Raw genomic sequence first — 18,392 nt, forward strand, 5'->3', positions numbered from 1 at the left:
TGACTAAAAAGAGCATTATTCACGTTAACTTACTACAAAACCATAAAAACTTATCACAAAAACTTGATATCAAGTTGGTGACACTTCTTCAAGAGCTTACAGATCTTTAAAAATCAACACTTTAAGTTTTTAAATTATCAACGTGGAAATTTACTGCAGATATATTTGTAGCACTCCCCATTTTATTCGAGAGATTTAACGAATTGCTTGATCAATCCCAGTTTGATATGTAAAAATATGGAAAATAAGATTCTTTTGCTCAACTAAAGGTTCTTCAATATATGCTCTACATAGAGCCATACTTTTTGGTGGTGGCCAGACTTTCTTAATATAGTGGTTTACTCCACTGTCTCACATGCAGAGAAAACATGGGTATTTAGTGTAAACAGATTGCCATCCCATAAGAAAATGCACCATCTTCAAGTCAACACAAATGATCCATTTGTGATCATGATGCAGTATCTTCCCTAAACCAACTTAATTTCTCCACTAACTAGATCATTTAGCTCTTCTTGGGAGAATAGCTGAGGTATAGCTTCAACTGAAAAGTCTTGATCTTTTCTTTCAACGACGATGAGTCTTTCAGATGATGAGATCATTAAATTTATTTGAGGTAAATTCGTTTGAGGCAAGACACTGAGTTAGAAAACTTAAACATTAGGATAAGAAACTCTTCATTGTGTGGTCTTATAGCAGAGGAAAGGAATTTATCTTGGACTCCCAGGTTAACTCTAAAATATACTCTTTAATAAAATAATTTATGTTCTTTTAATTTTCGATTAATGTATATTCTCTAAATAACACAACACATCAGCAGAGTTTACACACACATTTGTTTTATTTTTTATGAATCAGGTTTTAGATTAAATCTTAAACTTGCTCTTTATTTGAGGAATTCATTACAACTTTCTTCTGAACGGAAGAAATAACTACGCATATCAAGTTTATTAAAGAGGTTGATAGTTTTTCAATGTTTTCGTATAAAAGTAACAAATTTGGATTTCGCCATAATTTAAAAATCAAAAAGGCGTTTTTTAAAACCTTTAGCCATCCTTTTATATAAATAGATTCCACTAACCACCTACTAGGCTACCCTAGTGACTTATAATGTATTTAATTTTTATTAATGTAGGGAATTTTAAATGTAGTTATTAATTAAATTCAAAAAAATTGTTTTTAAAATCTTGCTGGAAATTCTCTATTTACTTTAATTTATTTATTCTTTTTATTATGTTTTAGACATTGAGTCAAGAAAAGACTTTAGTCGAAGACTTTCATTTATGCAACAACGATGAAGAAAACAATCCTTTGCAATATTCATTCAGTCAAATTCTAAACAGTGATGTTTTGTTTTCGTTTGATAACGAATCTGCTAGTAATGACAATTTTATAACGGTTTCTGAAGAATTTAACCAAAGCACACCGCTGCAGTTTAACTTTACTGATAACTTTACGGGTCAGAGTATTGAAGAGGTATTTTTACGGCGAAATATTGATGACGATGATTTCAGCTATACGACTAGCTTTTTAGAAATGTCTTTTTAATGTTGTCTTTGTTGACACTTAATTTGACACCTAATTTATTTTCCCAACAAGAAAAAACCGCTTCATATTGTGTTTTCCAGAGAAAAAAGTTGTGTATCGGAAAAATGTTGAATTCTTTTTTATTTTACAAACAAAACCAGAATATTTAAAATGAAATTATAAAAAAGTATTTTATCTAATATTTCAAAATATTATTTATAGTTTTTATTTATAATATTTCGCATATTAGATAACGTGTAAAATATAATGTTCAGTTTAAGAACATCGTGAAGTCTCTTTGTTTTAAAGTTTAAACAGTAAAAAGCTAATTAATGCTAATTAATGCTAAAAAAACCGTGAGGTTATGTAAATATTTATGAAACTTATGTATGACGGTGAGCTTATGTAATGAAACGTTTTTGTTTTTCATTTTCCTCATACCATATGTTGGTAATACATAGTGAAAATATTATTTTATAATATAATCTAAACTTTTTTTATGAATAATATTCTTTATTTGTTTAAATTTTTTAACAATTTTCAAAATTAAAATTTAAAAATGTTTTTATAATATATTGGTGACTCTTAAAATTTATATTCCAACACAATAAAACGTTAATGCATAGCGAATTTAATATTCCAATACTGCCAGGCTCTTCTTGAAGTATTTAATTTGAAATGTAATTTTTTCATTAGAATATTTATAGTTGTGTATAAATATTTACTTACTATTTGTATTATACATGTAACAAGCTGTTTATATGTAACAATTTCGAACTTATGTATATATAAAATTAAATTGGCTAACGTATAATAAAGATTTGCTTTTCTTGAAAAAAAAGATGCGTGAAAGCATCGTATAAAATGTTGCGACATCTGACATATTGAGAGCAATTTTAGAAGAGACGAAAAAGTCGCTTCTAAAATTGCTTAAATTTAAATTTTGTTTAAAATCTTGCAAAATAAATTTTGCAAGATTTTAAACAAAATTTAGTTTGCCTTACTATACTTGTTTAATTAACAAAGTTAATTGAATGATCTGCGTTTGATTTGCCCTAATTCATTCTTTATTAAAATTAACTGAAAAAATATCCTGATTTTAAATTATTTATATAGCGTTCATTTTGTGAGTGTGTTTATTAAAGAGCTTCAAAAAGTTCTTAAGGTCTTATCACAGAGTACGGTGGAAGAGTATTTAACTAGGAAATTTACGGCTCCTTCTTTACCTTAAGTAAATGTCAAAGCATTAGGAATGGGAAAAACGTTTTTGTTGTAAGAAAACGTAATAAAGTTTACAACTGTTGAAAAAAAAAAATTTCTTCAAAATTATTTTTAATAAGTTTGAAGTTTACTATCAGTAAAATGATAATATCAATTAGAGTAGTAGCGAATAAAAAGCTACCTCGCTGAATATAACTGACACGTATTAAATAATCAATCCGGAGAACTAGAAATTAACAAAACAATTGGTGTAAAATGATGTAACGAGTTCGTCCGTACATAACTTTATTTGTTTCATATTTTTTCTCTCATTAATCTTTATATCTATATTTTTTCCTGGTATCTGGTGTCCAGACTCTAAACGTGTTGACATGATCAGCTATAAGAAAAAATGACTTGGAATTGTTTTTAACCCCGGAGTCCCAGGTTCAAAAATTGATTGTTGCTCTTACATTAAAGTCTTTTAATTTCCCATTAGTCGTCTATAAGCTTTTTTTAAATTTTTAGAGCTCCTGGATACCAAAAACTAGGAATAAGTAATCTTTTTGTGACTTTTAAATTGCTGGCAATTGATGAATATACATGAAATAAATATTTTTACCAGCACTTAACTTTTATGAATAAATACATTAACAGCTTGGTTTCAAGTTATTTTCTTATTATATAAACAGCAACAAAAAATTCCGTTTGCCAAAATTACGCCTAAAAACAGTGTAAAGTGTCTTCACTTTAACAGTTTCTACATCAGTTGGCTTCCCCACTCCCACCCTCTATTTCCGCTTGATAAGCATAAGCAGCCATTCGGGATTAAAGCAATAACGAAGTCGTAAAAATATTCGTCTTCACATTATTATATTTATACAAATATACCCTGTCTAATTGAACAATAGTTGGCTTAATAAATAATATGTTTTGAGAACTAAGTTAAAATTTTCTTTTGAATTATATAACAGTTTAAAAATCATTTTTTATACTATTTTTAATAACGCCAAAATTTCCACGTAACAATAGAAATTCCAAAAATACTTTTAATTACCACTACCTGTACCAACCCAGAAATTATAATCATAAAGCATATTATGATAGAGAACAACATTACATTAAAATTATTAGATTCTTGAAGATGAAAATGTCGAATTCTTCTACTTTTGTAATATTTCAAATGAGTTTCCACTTGATCTGCATGAAGAGATAACAATGTAAATGTTCTCTATAAATAAAGAAAAGTTCAAATTTGTAGTGCTTTCAATAGTTCAAAAACAACGAGAATATTAAAATTTAAATAAACATCAATCTTTATGATATTACAATATAAACATCTAAACATAGAGACATTGAAAAGTTTACTTGTAATGAAGTTGGGAAAATTTAGAAGGGGCTCCGAAAATTTTCATTTAAAAAGACATTCAAGTTGGCTTCACTTTTTTTTTTTTTAATTTTTATTTTAGATGCCCCAAGAAGTACCTACGGTTTTATCACAGAGTACCGCACTACGGCTGCTCAAAACTATGATAAAAAAATAAATGCAAAGCTAATTTATTTTTAATTTATACAAAGTTTGTAAATGTTTGCAAAATTAAACTTTCAAGTTTCAAATTTTTCTCCTTAACTTCAAGAAGAAAAATATTCAAAAAATTAAAATCAAAAAATATTAGTACAGTCTTATTTAAAACTCTATTATCAATAAACCTCTATACCATCCATCAAACTCTATACCATCAATCAACTTCTTTATTTTCCTTGTTTTTTTTTTTTGTTTTTTTTTTTATTATTATTACTTTTGTTTTAGACTTGTTTCTTTTAATGACTTTTTTTGCTTTTTTACTCAAGACGCTAGCTTAAACGTTTATTTTCTTATCACAAGTTTTATCTTATTCACATCGGGAGTTGTAAAAATTCTTTCAAGATTGCTCAAGTTTTTTACTGAAAAAACTCTTATGTCCAAATTATTGAATGACAATATAGCTGATGCAACTGTATGAAAAAAACAGTTCTTTGGGGCACCCATCCATAGAAGGTTTATTATCGATTCGTTTACATTTTGTGTTTTGTCATCAAAAATAGCTCAAGTAAATGTTAAGTAAAGTCTACACCAAAATCATTAAGTTATCATTCATTAACTTATCTAATGGTTTACACCGTTATTGTCCCTAGGAAAATATTTTACCGGTTAATTTGCACCGTGTATTGTCATTGTTGTTTGCTAATTGTCGAATGCACATTTCATAATAAGCTTTGTAGGCTAATACCTTTGTCAATTGTTATAACTTCTAGCCATCTTTCAACAACTTTCTTTCACTTGATTCAATAATATTAGCAAGTTAAATAATTGATTTACATATTAGGAATTTTCTAATCAAACCCATAGATGTTCTAAATATATGTGTTACATAAAACATAATAACTTGGGCTATTTACATCTTCAGTTATTTTTATGATAGATGAGTTTAACTTTTTATGATAGATGAAACTGCAACTTTTTTTCTGAATTTTGAAGTATTTGAAGTATGAAGAATTTCATAATAATACTTCATAGTATCATTATGAAATTAATACAGTTGTCTGCCCCTTATTAAAGTAATTAATACCAATTAATTACTTTCATAAAGGGCAGACACATTTTGGAGGATATCTCAAGGCAGCTGAACTTTGTTTGCAACTGAAAGATCACTGGCAGAAGCCATCTCATGCAAGTGTTGGTCTGAGACTGAAGAATGTTCATTGCTTTAAAAACAGGTTTTATACAAGCGCAAGACATTTCTTGGACAAAGAGGTGTGGAATAAATATTTTAAAAATATAGGAAGGGGAGCTTTAAATAATTATTTCAATCAGTAATATTTTATAATTATTCGATTACACTGATTAAATAATATAAAAAAACTCGTTTTTTATGTAACTTAATCAGTGTAACATTTTTATTTCAAATTCTTTACACACATTTCTGATAGTATCGGGGCCTTTTTCTTGTATGATCCTTAAGATTCTCTCCACTGCCATGTATGTCGAGTTCCACCTAGTCTGATTTGGCCTGATGAGCTGGAGCTTGCATTTCTCTTAAACAGTTTCTGCTGCCACGTATGACCAACCTGTCTTGTTCCACATTGATTGGCATTTCCCGAAGGCAGCTCGTGATAGCCTTTTGTATGTGTCATTGTTTTTTTCAGCCGACACAGCATCAGCTGTGGCGACTAAATTTAACAAATGGCATGCACACCTTTGATGTAGAGGAAGCTGGTACTCAAAACCACTGTCTTTTTCCAGGATGTCAAACGTGTCAAGGTACTCAGATTCGGACTCGTGGCAAGAATCTTTTTCTGATTACGACTCTGCTTCCTGATTTTGGCTTTTCTCACCAAAAATACTAAATACTTTGATAAAGTTTGAGCCACTGTCTTTTGTGGTTCTCACCACTTTTCCTCTTATTCTATATTTACAATAAATGTCATCAAGAGTTCCTGCCAGGACATCAAAGGTGTGTGACCCCATCAATCTCTGGGAAGCAAGTGCGGCGGATCTCTTTTCCATGGTTTCCTCATCAAGCCAATGAGCTGTTATCCCTATGAAACTTTGTTGGTGTGCAGATCAGCAATCAGTAGTTGATGCAACATACTTGACTTTACTGAGGATTGAGAGCAAAGTCTTCTTTAACTGAATGGCAGCATCATTAATTCTGATCCGAAGAGAATGTCTGGATTTTTTTTTAATATTTTGCCGTTTAAAAATATTTCAATAACCAAATATATTTTACAATTTTTACATTAGTAACGATAGGACATCTAGAATATCATGAGGATCTTGTTATGTAGCCCTTAACAATATATGGTTAATTTCTAATAAAAATACAATGTCTGTAGTGAAAAAATAATGCACCTATATGCAAAAACATTTAAAAACCAAGATAAAATGTTAAAAAGCCAAGATAAATTGTTAAACCAAAAAATAAACAAAACAGAACAACAACAAACAAAACAAAAAAAAATTAAAATAAATCAAGATATTTTCAATAAAAAAATAATTTTTTTAAGTTTTTGTTTGAATGAAGCAAGAGTCAGTTAAATAGAAAAATCAAAATTTGGTAAGACTATTTTGTTCCAGAGATAAGGACCTCGATAAGAAACAAAAAACCGGTCTTTGCTTTTACGGCAAAAAGGGGCAATAAGATTGTTATTACTTTGAAGATTATATTTGTTTTTAGGTTTCATACAATAAAGATTTTGTAATACATTTGGCAACAAATTTTCTCTAAATTTAAACATGAAACATAAAATACTAAAGACATTTAGTTGATATACATTTAAAATATTCATTTCTTTAAAAAGTTGTTTCGTATGAAAAAACGGATTTTTAAAATTTTTGCACGAGCTGCGTGTTTCTGATGAAGGTAAAGAGATTTTAGCTTTGTTCTATGAGTGCTTCCCCATATAGTATTTGCGTAGTTTATATGACAATGCATAAATGGATAATATTGTTGTATTTACTGGTGTTTCCTTAATATATTTCTTGCTTCATAGAGAATTCCGATGCATTTAGCAATTTTATTGAAGGTATTATCAATATGATTTCTCCAAAATTTTCATCCATATATACTCCGAGAAACTTAGTAACTTTTTTTCTTTTTATTATTATATTATCAATTAAAAGGTCTGGCATGATATGAGGCAACTTCTGTTTTTTTGAAGGTGGATAAAAAAGTGTCCATTAAGTTTTTTCTATAATTAGAGACAATCTATTTTGTTTAAACCGAACAGAAACTTTTTTTAATTCATTTGTCATATTAGTAAAAAGCATATTAATATCTTTATGAGACAAAATCAAATTTGTGTCATTTACATTGTCATCTATTTGTGTCATCTACAAAATTTATTGTCGTTAAGTTTAATGATTTATGAAGATCATTTATTCAAAAAATAAGTGGACTAAGTATATTTATGTATATTAAAAAAATAAGTGGACCAAGTATATTTATGTATATTAAAAAAATAAGTGGACCAAGTATATTTATGTATATTAAAAAAATAAGTGGACCAAGTATGGATCCTTGTAGAACACCACATGTTGTATTCATTAATAGATGAGATCTTTACTGCAAACAAATTGTTTACGGTTAGTAAAATAAATTTCCAACCATAATAGGGTTTTATCTTTAATACCATATGATATTAGTTTTTTTAACAGGATTTGATGATTGGTATCAAATGCCTTGGACAAATCAATAAACACTTCTTGTGTAAAACAAGAGCCTTCAAAAGAGTAAGTTATATTGCGCGTTAGTTGAAGAATGGCATGCTCGGTTGAAATATTTTTTTTAAAACCAAATTGGTTTTCGTATAGAATTTTATTTTCAACAAGATAAGAGTAGATTCGGTTGTACATTATTCTTTCTAAAATTTTTGAAAAAACTGGAAGAATTGAAATAGGGCAATAATTTGTTATATTTGTACAATCCCTCAAAGATTGGAGTTACTTTTGCTATTATTTGTTCATCTGGAAAAGACCCTTTATAAAATCTTTAGAGCAATGGATACTCTAAAGATTTTATAAAGAATATCTTTTATAACATGGTAGGAATCAATCACAATATTTGTGGTAATATCATCATACCCAGTAGTTTTATTTCATTTTAGTGACTTAAAAGCGACCTCAAGTTCATTAAAAGTTAACTCATTAAAATTTAGATTAGAGCTTATTGATGTTTTGAACTCATCGACAGATTTATCTTTACTGAATGAAATATTATCGCTAAATTTTGTCCCGATAGTGGTGAAAAGCTTATTAAATTCAAATGCAACATCATTTGAGTCATTTATTAATTTGTTGTCAATTTGTATAAAATTTGAGAGTAAATTTTTATATGGTTTAAGTTTTCCAGACACCTCCTTCATGATTTGCCAGACGCTTTTTGAGTTGTGCTTATATTTATTAAGCAAGTTTGAATAGTAGATTTTTTTTTTTTTTTGCATTTTAGCTAAGCTTTTTAAATAAGTTTTTATAAGTTTTATAATTTTGTTTATGTTTTTCTGATTTCGAATTTAAGTATTTAATGTATAGCTTCTGCCTAATTTTTGACGATTTTCTGAAACATTTAGTAATCCAAGGAGATGACATTTCTTTATCGCTTAAAACTATTTCAATTAAAGAAAATTGGAATTGTTGTAGATTATGTTGATATTATCATTAAAGTTAATATAACCCCAATCTATAAGTGATAATTGTTTAATAATAATAATAATTGGATATAACTTTGCAATGCGGTCTTAGTGCATGTAAAAGTTTTTTAAAAGTAGGCTGTTCAACCAAAAGAAAATGAAGACCGTCACAAATAAATTAAATCATGAGCTTGTCAACCTTTTTCTGTAACAAACGTTTGTTTGCACCCATAGCAAACATGTCACTTATTTTTCCTTGCTTTGCTGGAATTTCTGGTGGTTTCAGGTTTCGCTTCCTTGTTGTCGCAAAGTAACTGAAGGCCTACATCTTTGATGGATGTTTTCTCTGTAAAAAAATATTTGTCATCGTTTTAACCAATGTCATATTCATTTAACATGATAAATTTAAAACGTTTGCGTGAAACCTTTAAACACTAAATATTATTTGGTGTTAAAAGTGTTAAAATGATATAAAAGTAAACAATCAATATTAAATTACCTCAGCATACTTGCGGAGGTTTGAGGTAGAGTTTTTATATGCTGCTATTTCAGTCAACTTAAGCAAACACAGTTTCCATGATAAAGCTGTCGCCTTCTTGCACTTGTAGTCAAAGTGGTCGCTTAAATATGGATGGTTACGCGCCAAACCAGCCTATACAATGAATATGTTGAAATGAGATAATTTGACGCTAAGTTGCAAATGCAAAGTCTTAAACAAAAGCCACTAAACCGAAAAAGTTAAAAGTAATTGCAATTCAGTGCACTTAAAAATTTTTATTATTTGCAAAGAAACACTACATAAATCATTTTTTAATATAAACTAATTTTTTTCAACTTTGTTGTATAGACGGGTTTGGCGCTTAACCGTCCATATGGCCATCCATATAAATTATCTCATTTCAACATATTCATTGTTTGCTTCAAAAGAAGTTGGTTGCAATTCCAATTCAGCAGGGTTCGCATCTGATTTATCAAACTTGATTATTTCTTTACTTGTTACTTCAAATCGACAGAAAACGAACGTCGAGTTATTCGACTTTTTTTATTAAAAAAATCGATGATTGGTTAAAGATTTAAAACTTTTTTATTGCACTGAAAAAAATTTTTATGGTCGTAAAAAGTGAAAAGAAACCAAGCTAAAACAGTTTAAAATCGTTGCGAGCGCGCTCAACAGTTTATTTTTAACAAATTAAAAGTGTCATCTTTTGTGATCAAGAGTACGTTTATTAATACAAATTATACGATTTTAAAATATGTCATTATTTAATATTCATTTCATCAGTTAAAACATGTTGTTTCTTCTATCGTGCTAAAATAAGGCATAATTATATAAATAAGTATAACTATATAATTAATTGAAAACAACAACTTCTTGTTTTCATGTATTTTATAGTTTTATATACTTTACTAAATTTACATTTTGTACGTAGTTTAAAGTACTAATTGTAAACATAGTAAAACTTCGATTTCAATTTTCTTTCAAATTTCTAATAAGAACGAATAAAAAACGAATATAAATTCGAAACGTCAGCGATGCATTTGTTTGATGTCTTCATAACTTCATTTAAAACAGTGGTTCTCAGCCTGTGGCTCGCGACCCTGCCAGGGGTCGAATGGCGGTTTGCCAGGGGTCGCCTAAGACTATCGAAATATGGGGGTTTTCGTTTCTACTCTTATATGTAAAACATGATGTTATTGTGCAAATTTTTTCACAATAACATAATGTTTTTTTTCAAAATTTTTGGTACTTGTCGAAAATAATCACTCGACAAATTTAATGGGACTGATTGAATAGGCTAATACTAAATAAAATAATCATGAGGAGGCTAATTAATCCAATCATACTTGAAAGAAAATAATTAAGAGATCTATATATAGCTAGACCCGATTATTCAAAATATAAATATGACAGAATTCTTGAGAGGATGGAGAATTATAAGAGAGGTTTCAATAAAAGTGTTAGAAATTCACGATCTATATATATCAACTTCTTGGTGGGCACCTTCGCCAGTATGAGGTTTCTGTGAAAGAACCTGTGTAACCTGGAGGGAACATATAGGTGTAGTTGAAGATAAAATATCAAAAAATTTTAGGTATAATGTACAAAGCAAAGCAGTTATTACATCGATCTTGTTTAAAAAACATTTACTTTTCTTTTATTCATTGCTACTTAAGTTATGCGAACATTGCTTGGTGTAGCACTAACGCGACGAAAATAAAAAAAATTGCTTAGCAAACAAAAACAGGCTATAAGGATAATTTCAAACGTAGATCGCTTCTCACACACACAAACACTATTTAATGAACTCAATATCCTAAATGTATATAAACTAAACCTCTATCAAGTTCTTATTTTCATGTTCAAACTTGATAAAAATATATTACCAATCTTATTTTATTCAATTTTTGAAAAAATAAATTACATATACCCTACTAGATTTTCAAAATACAACTACATTCAATCCAAAACTTATTATTCCGCTACTAAATTCTCTATTGTAAACCGAGGACCAAAGTTGTGGAACATAATATTAAATAATGAAATGAAAACTAATTATTCTCTAAACCAATTCAAAACAAAACTTAAGCAATTACTTTTGTTAACTGAAAATGAATTAAATTTTTTCTAATAAAACTTAATTAATTAATTACTTTAGATTATTAATACATAATTAATCAATAATTGTACATATATTTTTATCATTTTAAATGATAATCTTCTTTTTGAGAAATTTATTTTTTATTTTTGCGTTATTTATTAATCTTTTACTTTTATTTTATACTGTTTATTTGCTTTTACTTAATTGGCAATGAAAAGTATTATAAATATAATTAAATAAGTTAAACTTTAAAATGCTTGATAAATAAAATGTTTTTATATAAAATCATATCTTCTTATTTTTCAAATCCATTCTTAAATGTTATTTTTGTCATTTAATATTTTAATAAATTTTGTTTCTTTTATTTTACAAAGCAATTGTTATATCTTATTTTTTGAAAAACTATAAATTTTAAACGATACGCGATATATTTAAATTTTCTTTTATAATATATATCAGAGATATATACATTGAAACTATATTTTATTGTCAAACTATATTTTGTCTAGTAATGACGCATTTTTTGGGGCTTAATGATAAGACTAAATTTGTCTTCTTTTAGCCCCGGTCATGTAATTATTTTTTTATAAGTTACGACTGTAAATTTTTTTTTTTATCGGCAAAAGTGTAAATAAAAAAAAATTAAAAAAATTAACACATGCTTGCGGACGAAATTTCATCATACTTTCCAAATCTACCAAACATCCCGTTTGCACTTGCCAGAAATCCATTCACAGTTAAAGTTGAAGATGTTCCTGAGACATCGCAGGAAGAGTTTATTGAACTCATAAATAGCGATGCAGCAAAAAATGATTTCTCTATAATGTCAGTTACACAGTTTTGGATCGAGTGTTTGCAACCATATCCTGTTCTGTCTGATATTGTGTTGCGCCTTCTTCTTCCATTTCCAACAACATATCTTTGCGAAACAGGGTTTTCCAGCCTGTTAGTTATCAAGTCTAAATACAGAAATAGACTAAATGCAGAAGATGACCTTTGTTGTGCTCCTGCAAAGACTGGCCAAAGAATTTCTGATCTGGTGAAACAAAAACAGGCTCAACCTTCGCACTGACATTGACATTTTGTGCACATACTGTCGCAAGAATATTGTAGGAGTGTAGTCATTTGAAGTGTATTATAAATGAGGCTGTTATCAATAATACGTTATGCTTTTCAAATTTTCACATAAGTATGCAACATGATATGGTGAATACGTGATATAGAAAAGTAAATATAAATGCAAGTCATAAAGATAAAATTCATTTACTTGTAATTTAATTATAATTAGAAATCTATTTTGAACAAAATGCAACTACGCATTGTTTTGTGATTAAACATAAAACTTTAGCTATGTTCAGTTTTTCACAACGAAAATAATTCCTTAATGCGGAAATTTATATTGCGATATATAATTTTATATTATAGCAATAGCAAAAGTACAGTTATTTAGGCCTATGAGCGTAAATAATTTTACAGTTGGTATCATAGGGGTTGTATTAAAAGGGTCGCGGCAATGTTAAGGTTGAGAACCGCTGATTTAAAACATTAATGAAAACTATAACGAATAAAATTATAAAACAGGCGCTATTTTTTATCAACTAAAATTAAATTAAATCCATAGTACTTGTGAAATTAAACAACACATAATAAATTTTTTTACTCAGTAACGCAAATGATTTCAAATGTATCGAAGTAAAATACTTAAAAAAAATACTTAAGTAAAAGTAAAAGTTCACATTTTAAAAATACTTAAAAAGTAGAAATTCACATAATAACTACTGAATTACAATAGCATGAGTAAATGTAATTCGTTACTTTCCACCTATTCAAAAAATATTTAATATACTTTGTATATTACACATTTTTTATATTTCAGTATTTGTATAATTTTTTAAAGTCAGAATTTTTTTATTATACAGTATTTATATAATAGTGGAGCTAAAAAAAATGCAATAGTTATGCATAATAATAGAATTTAGACTTTATAAAAATCAACATATACTTTATATTAACTACGATGAATATTCATTTCAAGGCCGTAGACAACTTTTTTTAATGTTCGAGCTAAGCAACTTTGAAACATGAAGAAAACTCCATTGATGAAACATGAAGAAAACTCCATTAAAACTCCTCAAATTGAGGGGGCTGTAAACTTTATAAGGTCATAAAAGCCGATTAACAAGAGATTATTGAATCAAATTTGAAATTTGTCGATGAATATAAATTGAGTTTAAGATTGAAAAAACAAAAAACAAATTTAACTTATTGCCTTCCTATTTGGGACTGGGGGGGGGGGGGGCTAATGTTTTGTGTTTTTTGTTGTTCCCAGTCTCCAATCATCGCAACTTTTCGCATAGTATCCTCATTCCTCATATATATGAACATACTTAAATATAGAGTTTTCTTCATGTTTCAAAGTTGCTTAGCTCAAACATCAAAAAAAGTTGTCTACGGCCTTTAAATGAATATTCATCGTAGTTAATATAAAGTATATGATGATTTTTATAAAGTCTAAATTCTATTATTATGCATAACAAGGAGATGTTGTTGCTAAGGGTGTTAATAAAGATAAAAAATAAACCACTTAAATGAAAATTCAGGTTTTATAAACATTGTTATGAAAAATTTAATCTAGGATGATAAACATTATTTTGAAAATAGAATCTAGGATGATAAACATGAAAATTAAATGCAGTATAATAAATATTATTATGAAAATATAATCTAGAATGATAAACATTATTATAAAAATAAAATCAAGGAAAATAAACATTATTATAAAAATAGAATCTAGGAAGATAAACATTATTATGAAAATAGAATCTAGGATGATTTAAATATAAAGTATACATAAGTTTTTAAAATTATTTTTCTTTTTTACTATGTAACTCATTTGCTTCATTTTTTAATTAGTTCGCTGATTATTTGAATTGTTTCAAACAAACAAATTTATATATAATATCAATATGATTTCATAATTCACCCGTAATAACATGATTTCTTTAAAAAAATGGCGTTAACTTTTCAATCCTAGCAATTTTTAAGATTTTTTATTGAACCTTTAAATATTAGAAACATTGAGATAACCATCTAATAACTGATGATGCTTTCAAAAATCATCTGATTCTGTATCTTACCCTAAATTATTAGCCAAACTTGCATGTTAAATATAAGAAATAATTAACTAGATTAACTATAGGTAAATAGATATTTTCTTAACTTGTCTTCTAACACAAAGGATTTTGGTGTGATTTTAGGCTCCTATCTTAAATATAAAAAACATATTAATTAAAACAAGCTTATTTTTATGTCTACTTGATATTTTCAAACTTTTCTAATCATTTTTCAGCGAGTTCTAATCATGTTTAATTATTTGCCATTTGAAGTTGAAAACTTTTTTCAGTGGTCACAGACGTCCCTAAGGCGTCAATGTAACGTTTTATAGACGTCTTATTAACGTCTAACGAACATAAGGTGCTTATTAAGTAATGGTATTAACATCTTTAAAAATACAGTTAACTCCTACAATTTTGAAAAGTGCTGCTTGCATTTACTACATTTTTTATTGTTATTTGTTTAGTATAACATTTTTATTTAAATACGTCAATGTTGTACTGTGTCTTTTTCTATGTGTTTTTCGATTATTTACTAAGGGTGACGCAAGTTTTTTTGCGCCTGCCTTTATCTGTTAATCAAAAAATTGTTTTATAAAAAATATTTTTCGACTAAATTTCTGTAAAAACATCTAATTATAATAATATTCCAGTTAAAATATTTTTCTCAGTTACACTCTTTTTAACGTCATTCTGAAACTGATTATAGGGTAGAGCTTTTACGGTAAAGCAAAGAACACTATCAATGTAACACATTGTAACTTACACCGTGTTAAATTAGTGCTTTTATTGTTTTCACAGTAAAAGTTCAACTCTCCATAATATTCCATGGTTGCATTTTCGAGACTAACCAAGTCACCAAAACATATACAAACCAATATACATTACCGAAAGTTTAAATATACTTTGTAATAATTTAAATGATTCTAAAAGTATTTAATTTTTAAATATATAAATATATCTTATTTTTAAATATATCTTATTTTTAAATATATAAATATATCTTATTTTTAAATATATAAATATATCTTATTTTTAAATATATAAATATATCTTATTTTTAAATATATAAATATATCTTATTTTTAAATATATAAATATATCTTATTTTTAAATATATCTTATTTTTAAATATATAAATATATCTTATTTTTAAATATATAAATATATCTTATTTTTAAATATATAAATATATCTTATTTTTAAATATATAAATATATCTTATTTATAAATATATAAATATATCTTAGCATATTACTAACTAGAAAACTACAATAATTTCAGAAATTTTTTTTTAAACATCACGATTTTAAACACCACGATTTTAAACAACACGATTTTAAACACCACGATTTTAAGCACCACGATTTTAAACACCACGATTTTAAGCATCTTTATCGTTATATTTTCTAAATAATCTTTTCTTCCCTTTTACAAAAACAAATTTTAAAACGTTAAAAAACTGAAAATTTAAAGTTTATATTACTTACCTCCATATAACTCGAAATATTATTTTTATTTTCAATGATGTTTTCAGTTTCCATTTTCAGTGAATCGAGAAATATCTGCTGATTCATCGAATTATTACGAATGCCAATTTTTTCCATGACTAATGTTAGTATTTTTTCTTTTTCACTTTTAAGTCTTCTCAATGTTTTTTCTTCATGTGATAATAAATTTCCAGAAGAGTCAATTTCATAATCATAATCGAAGTAGACAGAAATAGAAGAGTGAAAGTAGCTGTTGTAAAAACAGAATCCATAATCTCCGTCTGAGTTAGTTTGTCGTATAGCTTTATGGTTCCTTACTCTTTGCTTAGTAAGAATATGACTTTCATTTGGTCCAGAAAAAGATAGATCAAAGTCATCATTACTCTTTAAAAATAAATTTAAAAATTAAAAACTTATATTTGTGTGCGCGTGTGTGTGTTTCAAAGTAAAAATGTTAAATCACATGATAATTAAAAAAAAAAACTCATCCATATAAAATTTTTGAACATCATAATACCGTAATACATCATAATAATGTAAATTATGTATAATTAAAAAACTATATATGATATTATTCTTATCTATCAAAACCTAAAATGATTTTCAAGTATATGTTTTTTTATTTATTTATGTATATATATATATATATATATATATATATATATATATATATATATATATATATATATATATATATATATATGTATATATATATATATATATATATATATATATATATATATATATATATATATATATATATATATATAGTTTTTTTTACTTCAAAAATTTTTATTTACCCTGATTTCAATTGTAAGCCATTCACCATATTTCTTATAGAGATATAAGCATTCTTTTTTTCCGGCCATTACTTCCATGTTTAAGTATTTTCCAACGCTCTGACCAAAAAATCCCAATATAAAAAAAAAACGCAACATTATCTCAATATTCAACTTTATTACTTCTTTAGTTGTACTATTGGAATATTAACATAGTTTTCTGAATAGGTTATTCGTGAACAAATTTTTTTAATTCACGAATAATATTTTATTAAGTTACTATGTGTAAGAACGAAAAAGTACGACAATAAGATACCTTTCATTAACATAAAAAGATTATACAAAAATAATGCGTTTATTGTCAAACTATAAATACATTATTTGTTTGTTTTATAGTTATTAATGTAAGATAATTCCGTTCTTAATCTTTATTGTTAATAATTTACTACTATTCTGATTATTTTAAATTTTAACTGAACGGTGTTTACGCGTGTATACTATATATCCCTACTGCGGATTTTGGCTTGTACAGTAAAATATATTATGCAGAGAAAAAAAATAAGTAGGAAATTTAAAAAAAAAATGCTTTTTTCTGTAATAGACTACCTTCATTCATAGTACAAGTACAAGTCATAACTCTCAAACAATGTATGAATAAACCCCCGTCTGTGTTTATACAAAATCTTTTCTTTAGTTTTTATTTAAAGAAATGTCAGTATTAACTTAAATCTGAGTAAATACTGCAGTCGTGGCGCAGTGATAGTGTACTTGCCTCAGAAACAAGGTATTGGTGGTTCAAACCCCACTTCTGGGAATGTTTTACGACATTGGTTTGGAAGGAGACGTGAACCTCCGATTAAATGCTCATCCGCGGTGCTCTCTGATAGGGCCGTATGGACTTCTTGGGCACCTAAACAAAATTAAAAAAAAAATTTTGTCTTAGACAATTTACTTTTTAAAGAAATTACAAGAAATGCAAAAAGTTTATACGAAAAATCGGAAAAGTTTATATTATAGAAAAACTAACAATTTGAAATTAATATGAGCTAAATGAAAGTGTTCAGCCATCTTGATCTGTATAAAGCTACAATAACGCTGTTGTAGATTTTTTCAAAAGACTTCAAAAGAAAATCATAAATCTTGATACTCTTATTGCAGGAGCAGCAATCTAAGAATGTTATGTAATTTGTAAAAGTTTCTTATGCAGTTATATCTAACATAGAATGAAGAATGTAGTATCAACATAACGATTTAAAAAATGTTGCTGGTATTAATATTAATTATTACCCAGCCAACACTGACATACAGATTCCGTACGGGGTTCATACGGGTTGTTAACTGAGTCCGGTAAGAAAAGACCAGTAGTATCCCGCCGGATCTTGGCCGCGGTTTCCATATGGGGCCCATTTGGGTATGCCCGCTGGGTATCTCGTAAGTGTCTCAAGTGGGAAGCTCATCGGGAACCCGCCGAATCTTGGCTGCGGTTTTCCTCTGGGGTCCATTTGGGTATGCCCACCG

At 27.4% G+C, this 18,392-nt stretch overlaps 2 protein-coding genes across 4 annotated transcripts in view; one reads left to right on the top strand and one right to left on the bottom strand.

Moving 5' to 3' along the window:
• Positions 1–2,238, top strand: part of LOC105846336 (DNA-binding protein RFX6) — a 64,535-nt gene extending 62,297 nt beyond the window's left edge. For both annotated transcript variants that reach the window (XM_065797930.1, XM_065797929.1), the window contains exon 16: positions 1,240–2,238. In XM_065797930.1, coding sequence (XP_065654002.1) covers positions 1,240–1,545 — 306 coding nt within the window. In that variant the 3' untranslated portion in view covers positions 1,546–2,238. The remainder of the gene's footprint in view (positions 1–1,239) is intronic.
• A 1,334-nt stretch (positions 2,239–3,572) lies between these two features.
• LOC100198485 (transmembrane emp24 domain-containing protein 5) lies at positions 3,573–17,195 on the bottom strand. Of its 2 annotated transcripts, XM_065797932.1 has the most exons (4): positions 16,896–17,183; positions 16,096–16,479; positions 9,392–9,544; positions 9,060–9,238 (listed from the first exon to the last, which is right to left on the bottom strand). In XM_065797932.1, the coding sequence occupies exons 1-4, from the start codon at positions 17,031–17,033 to the stop codon at positions 9,215–9,217; spliced, it is 699 nt and encodes a 232-aa protein (XP_065654004.1). In that variant the 5' UTR covers positions 17,034–17,183; the 3' UTR covers positions 9,060–9,214. The 2 variants fall into 2 exon arrangements, with proteins under 2 accessions (XP_065654003.1, XP_065654004.1); XM_065797931.1 differs by lacking the exons at positions 9,060–9,238; positions 9,392–9,544 and adding an exon at positions 3,573–3,955 and having other exon boundaries at positions 16,896–17,195.
• Positions 17,196–18,392: the final 1,197 nt, after the last annotated feature.

This window comes from Hydra vulgaris, chromosome 05 (genome assembly GCF_038396675.1).
Source record: "Hydra vulgaris chromosome 05, alternate assembly HydraT2T_AEP".
Lineage (NCBI taxonomy): Eukaryota > Metazoa > Cnidaria > Hydrozoa > Anthoathecata > Hydridae > Hydra > Hydra vulgaris.

Coding starts and splice junctions, on each gene's coding strand:
- LOC100198485 (XM_065797931.1), bottom strand. CDS start 17,033: ATGTTGCGTTTTTTTTTTATATTGGGATTTTTTGGTCAGAGCGTTGGA. Junction 16,480..16,895: donor GGCTTACAATTGAAATCAGG/GTAAATAAAAAT, acceptor TTATTTTTAAAG/AGTAATGATGACTTTGATCT. Junction 3,956..16,095: donor ATATTTCGAGTTATATGGAG/GTAAGTAATATA, acceptor CTTTATTTATAG/AGAACATTTACATTGTTATC.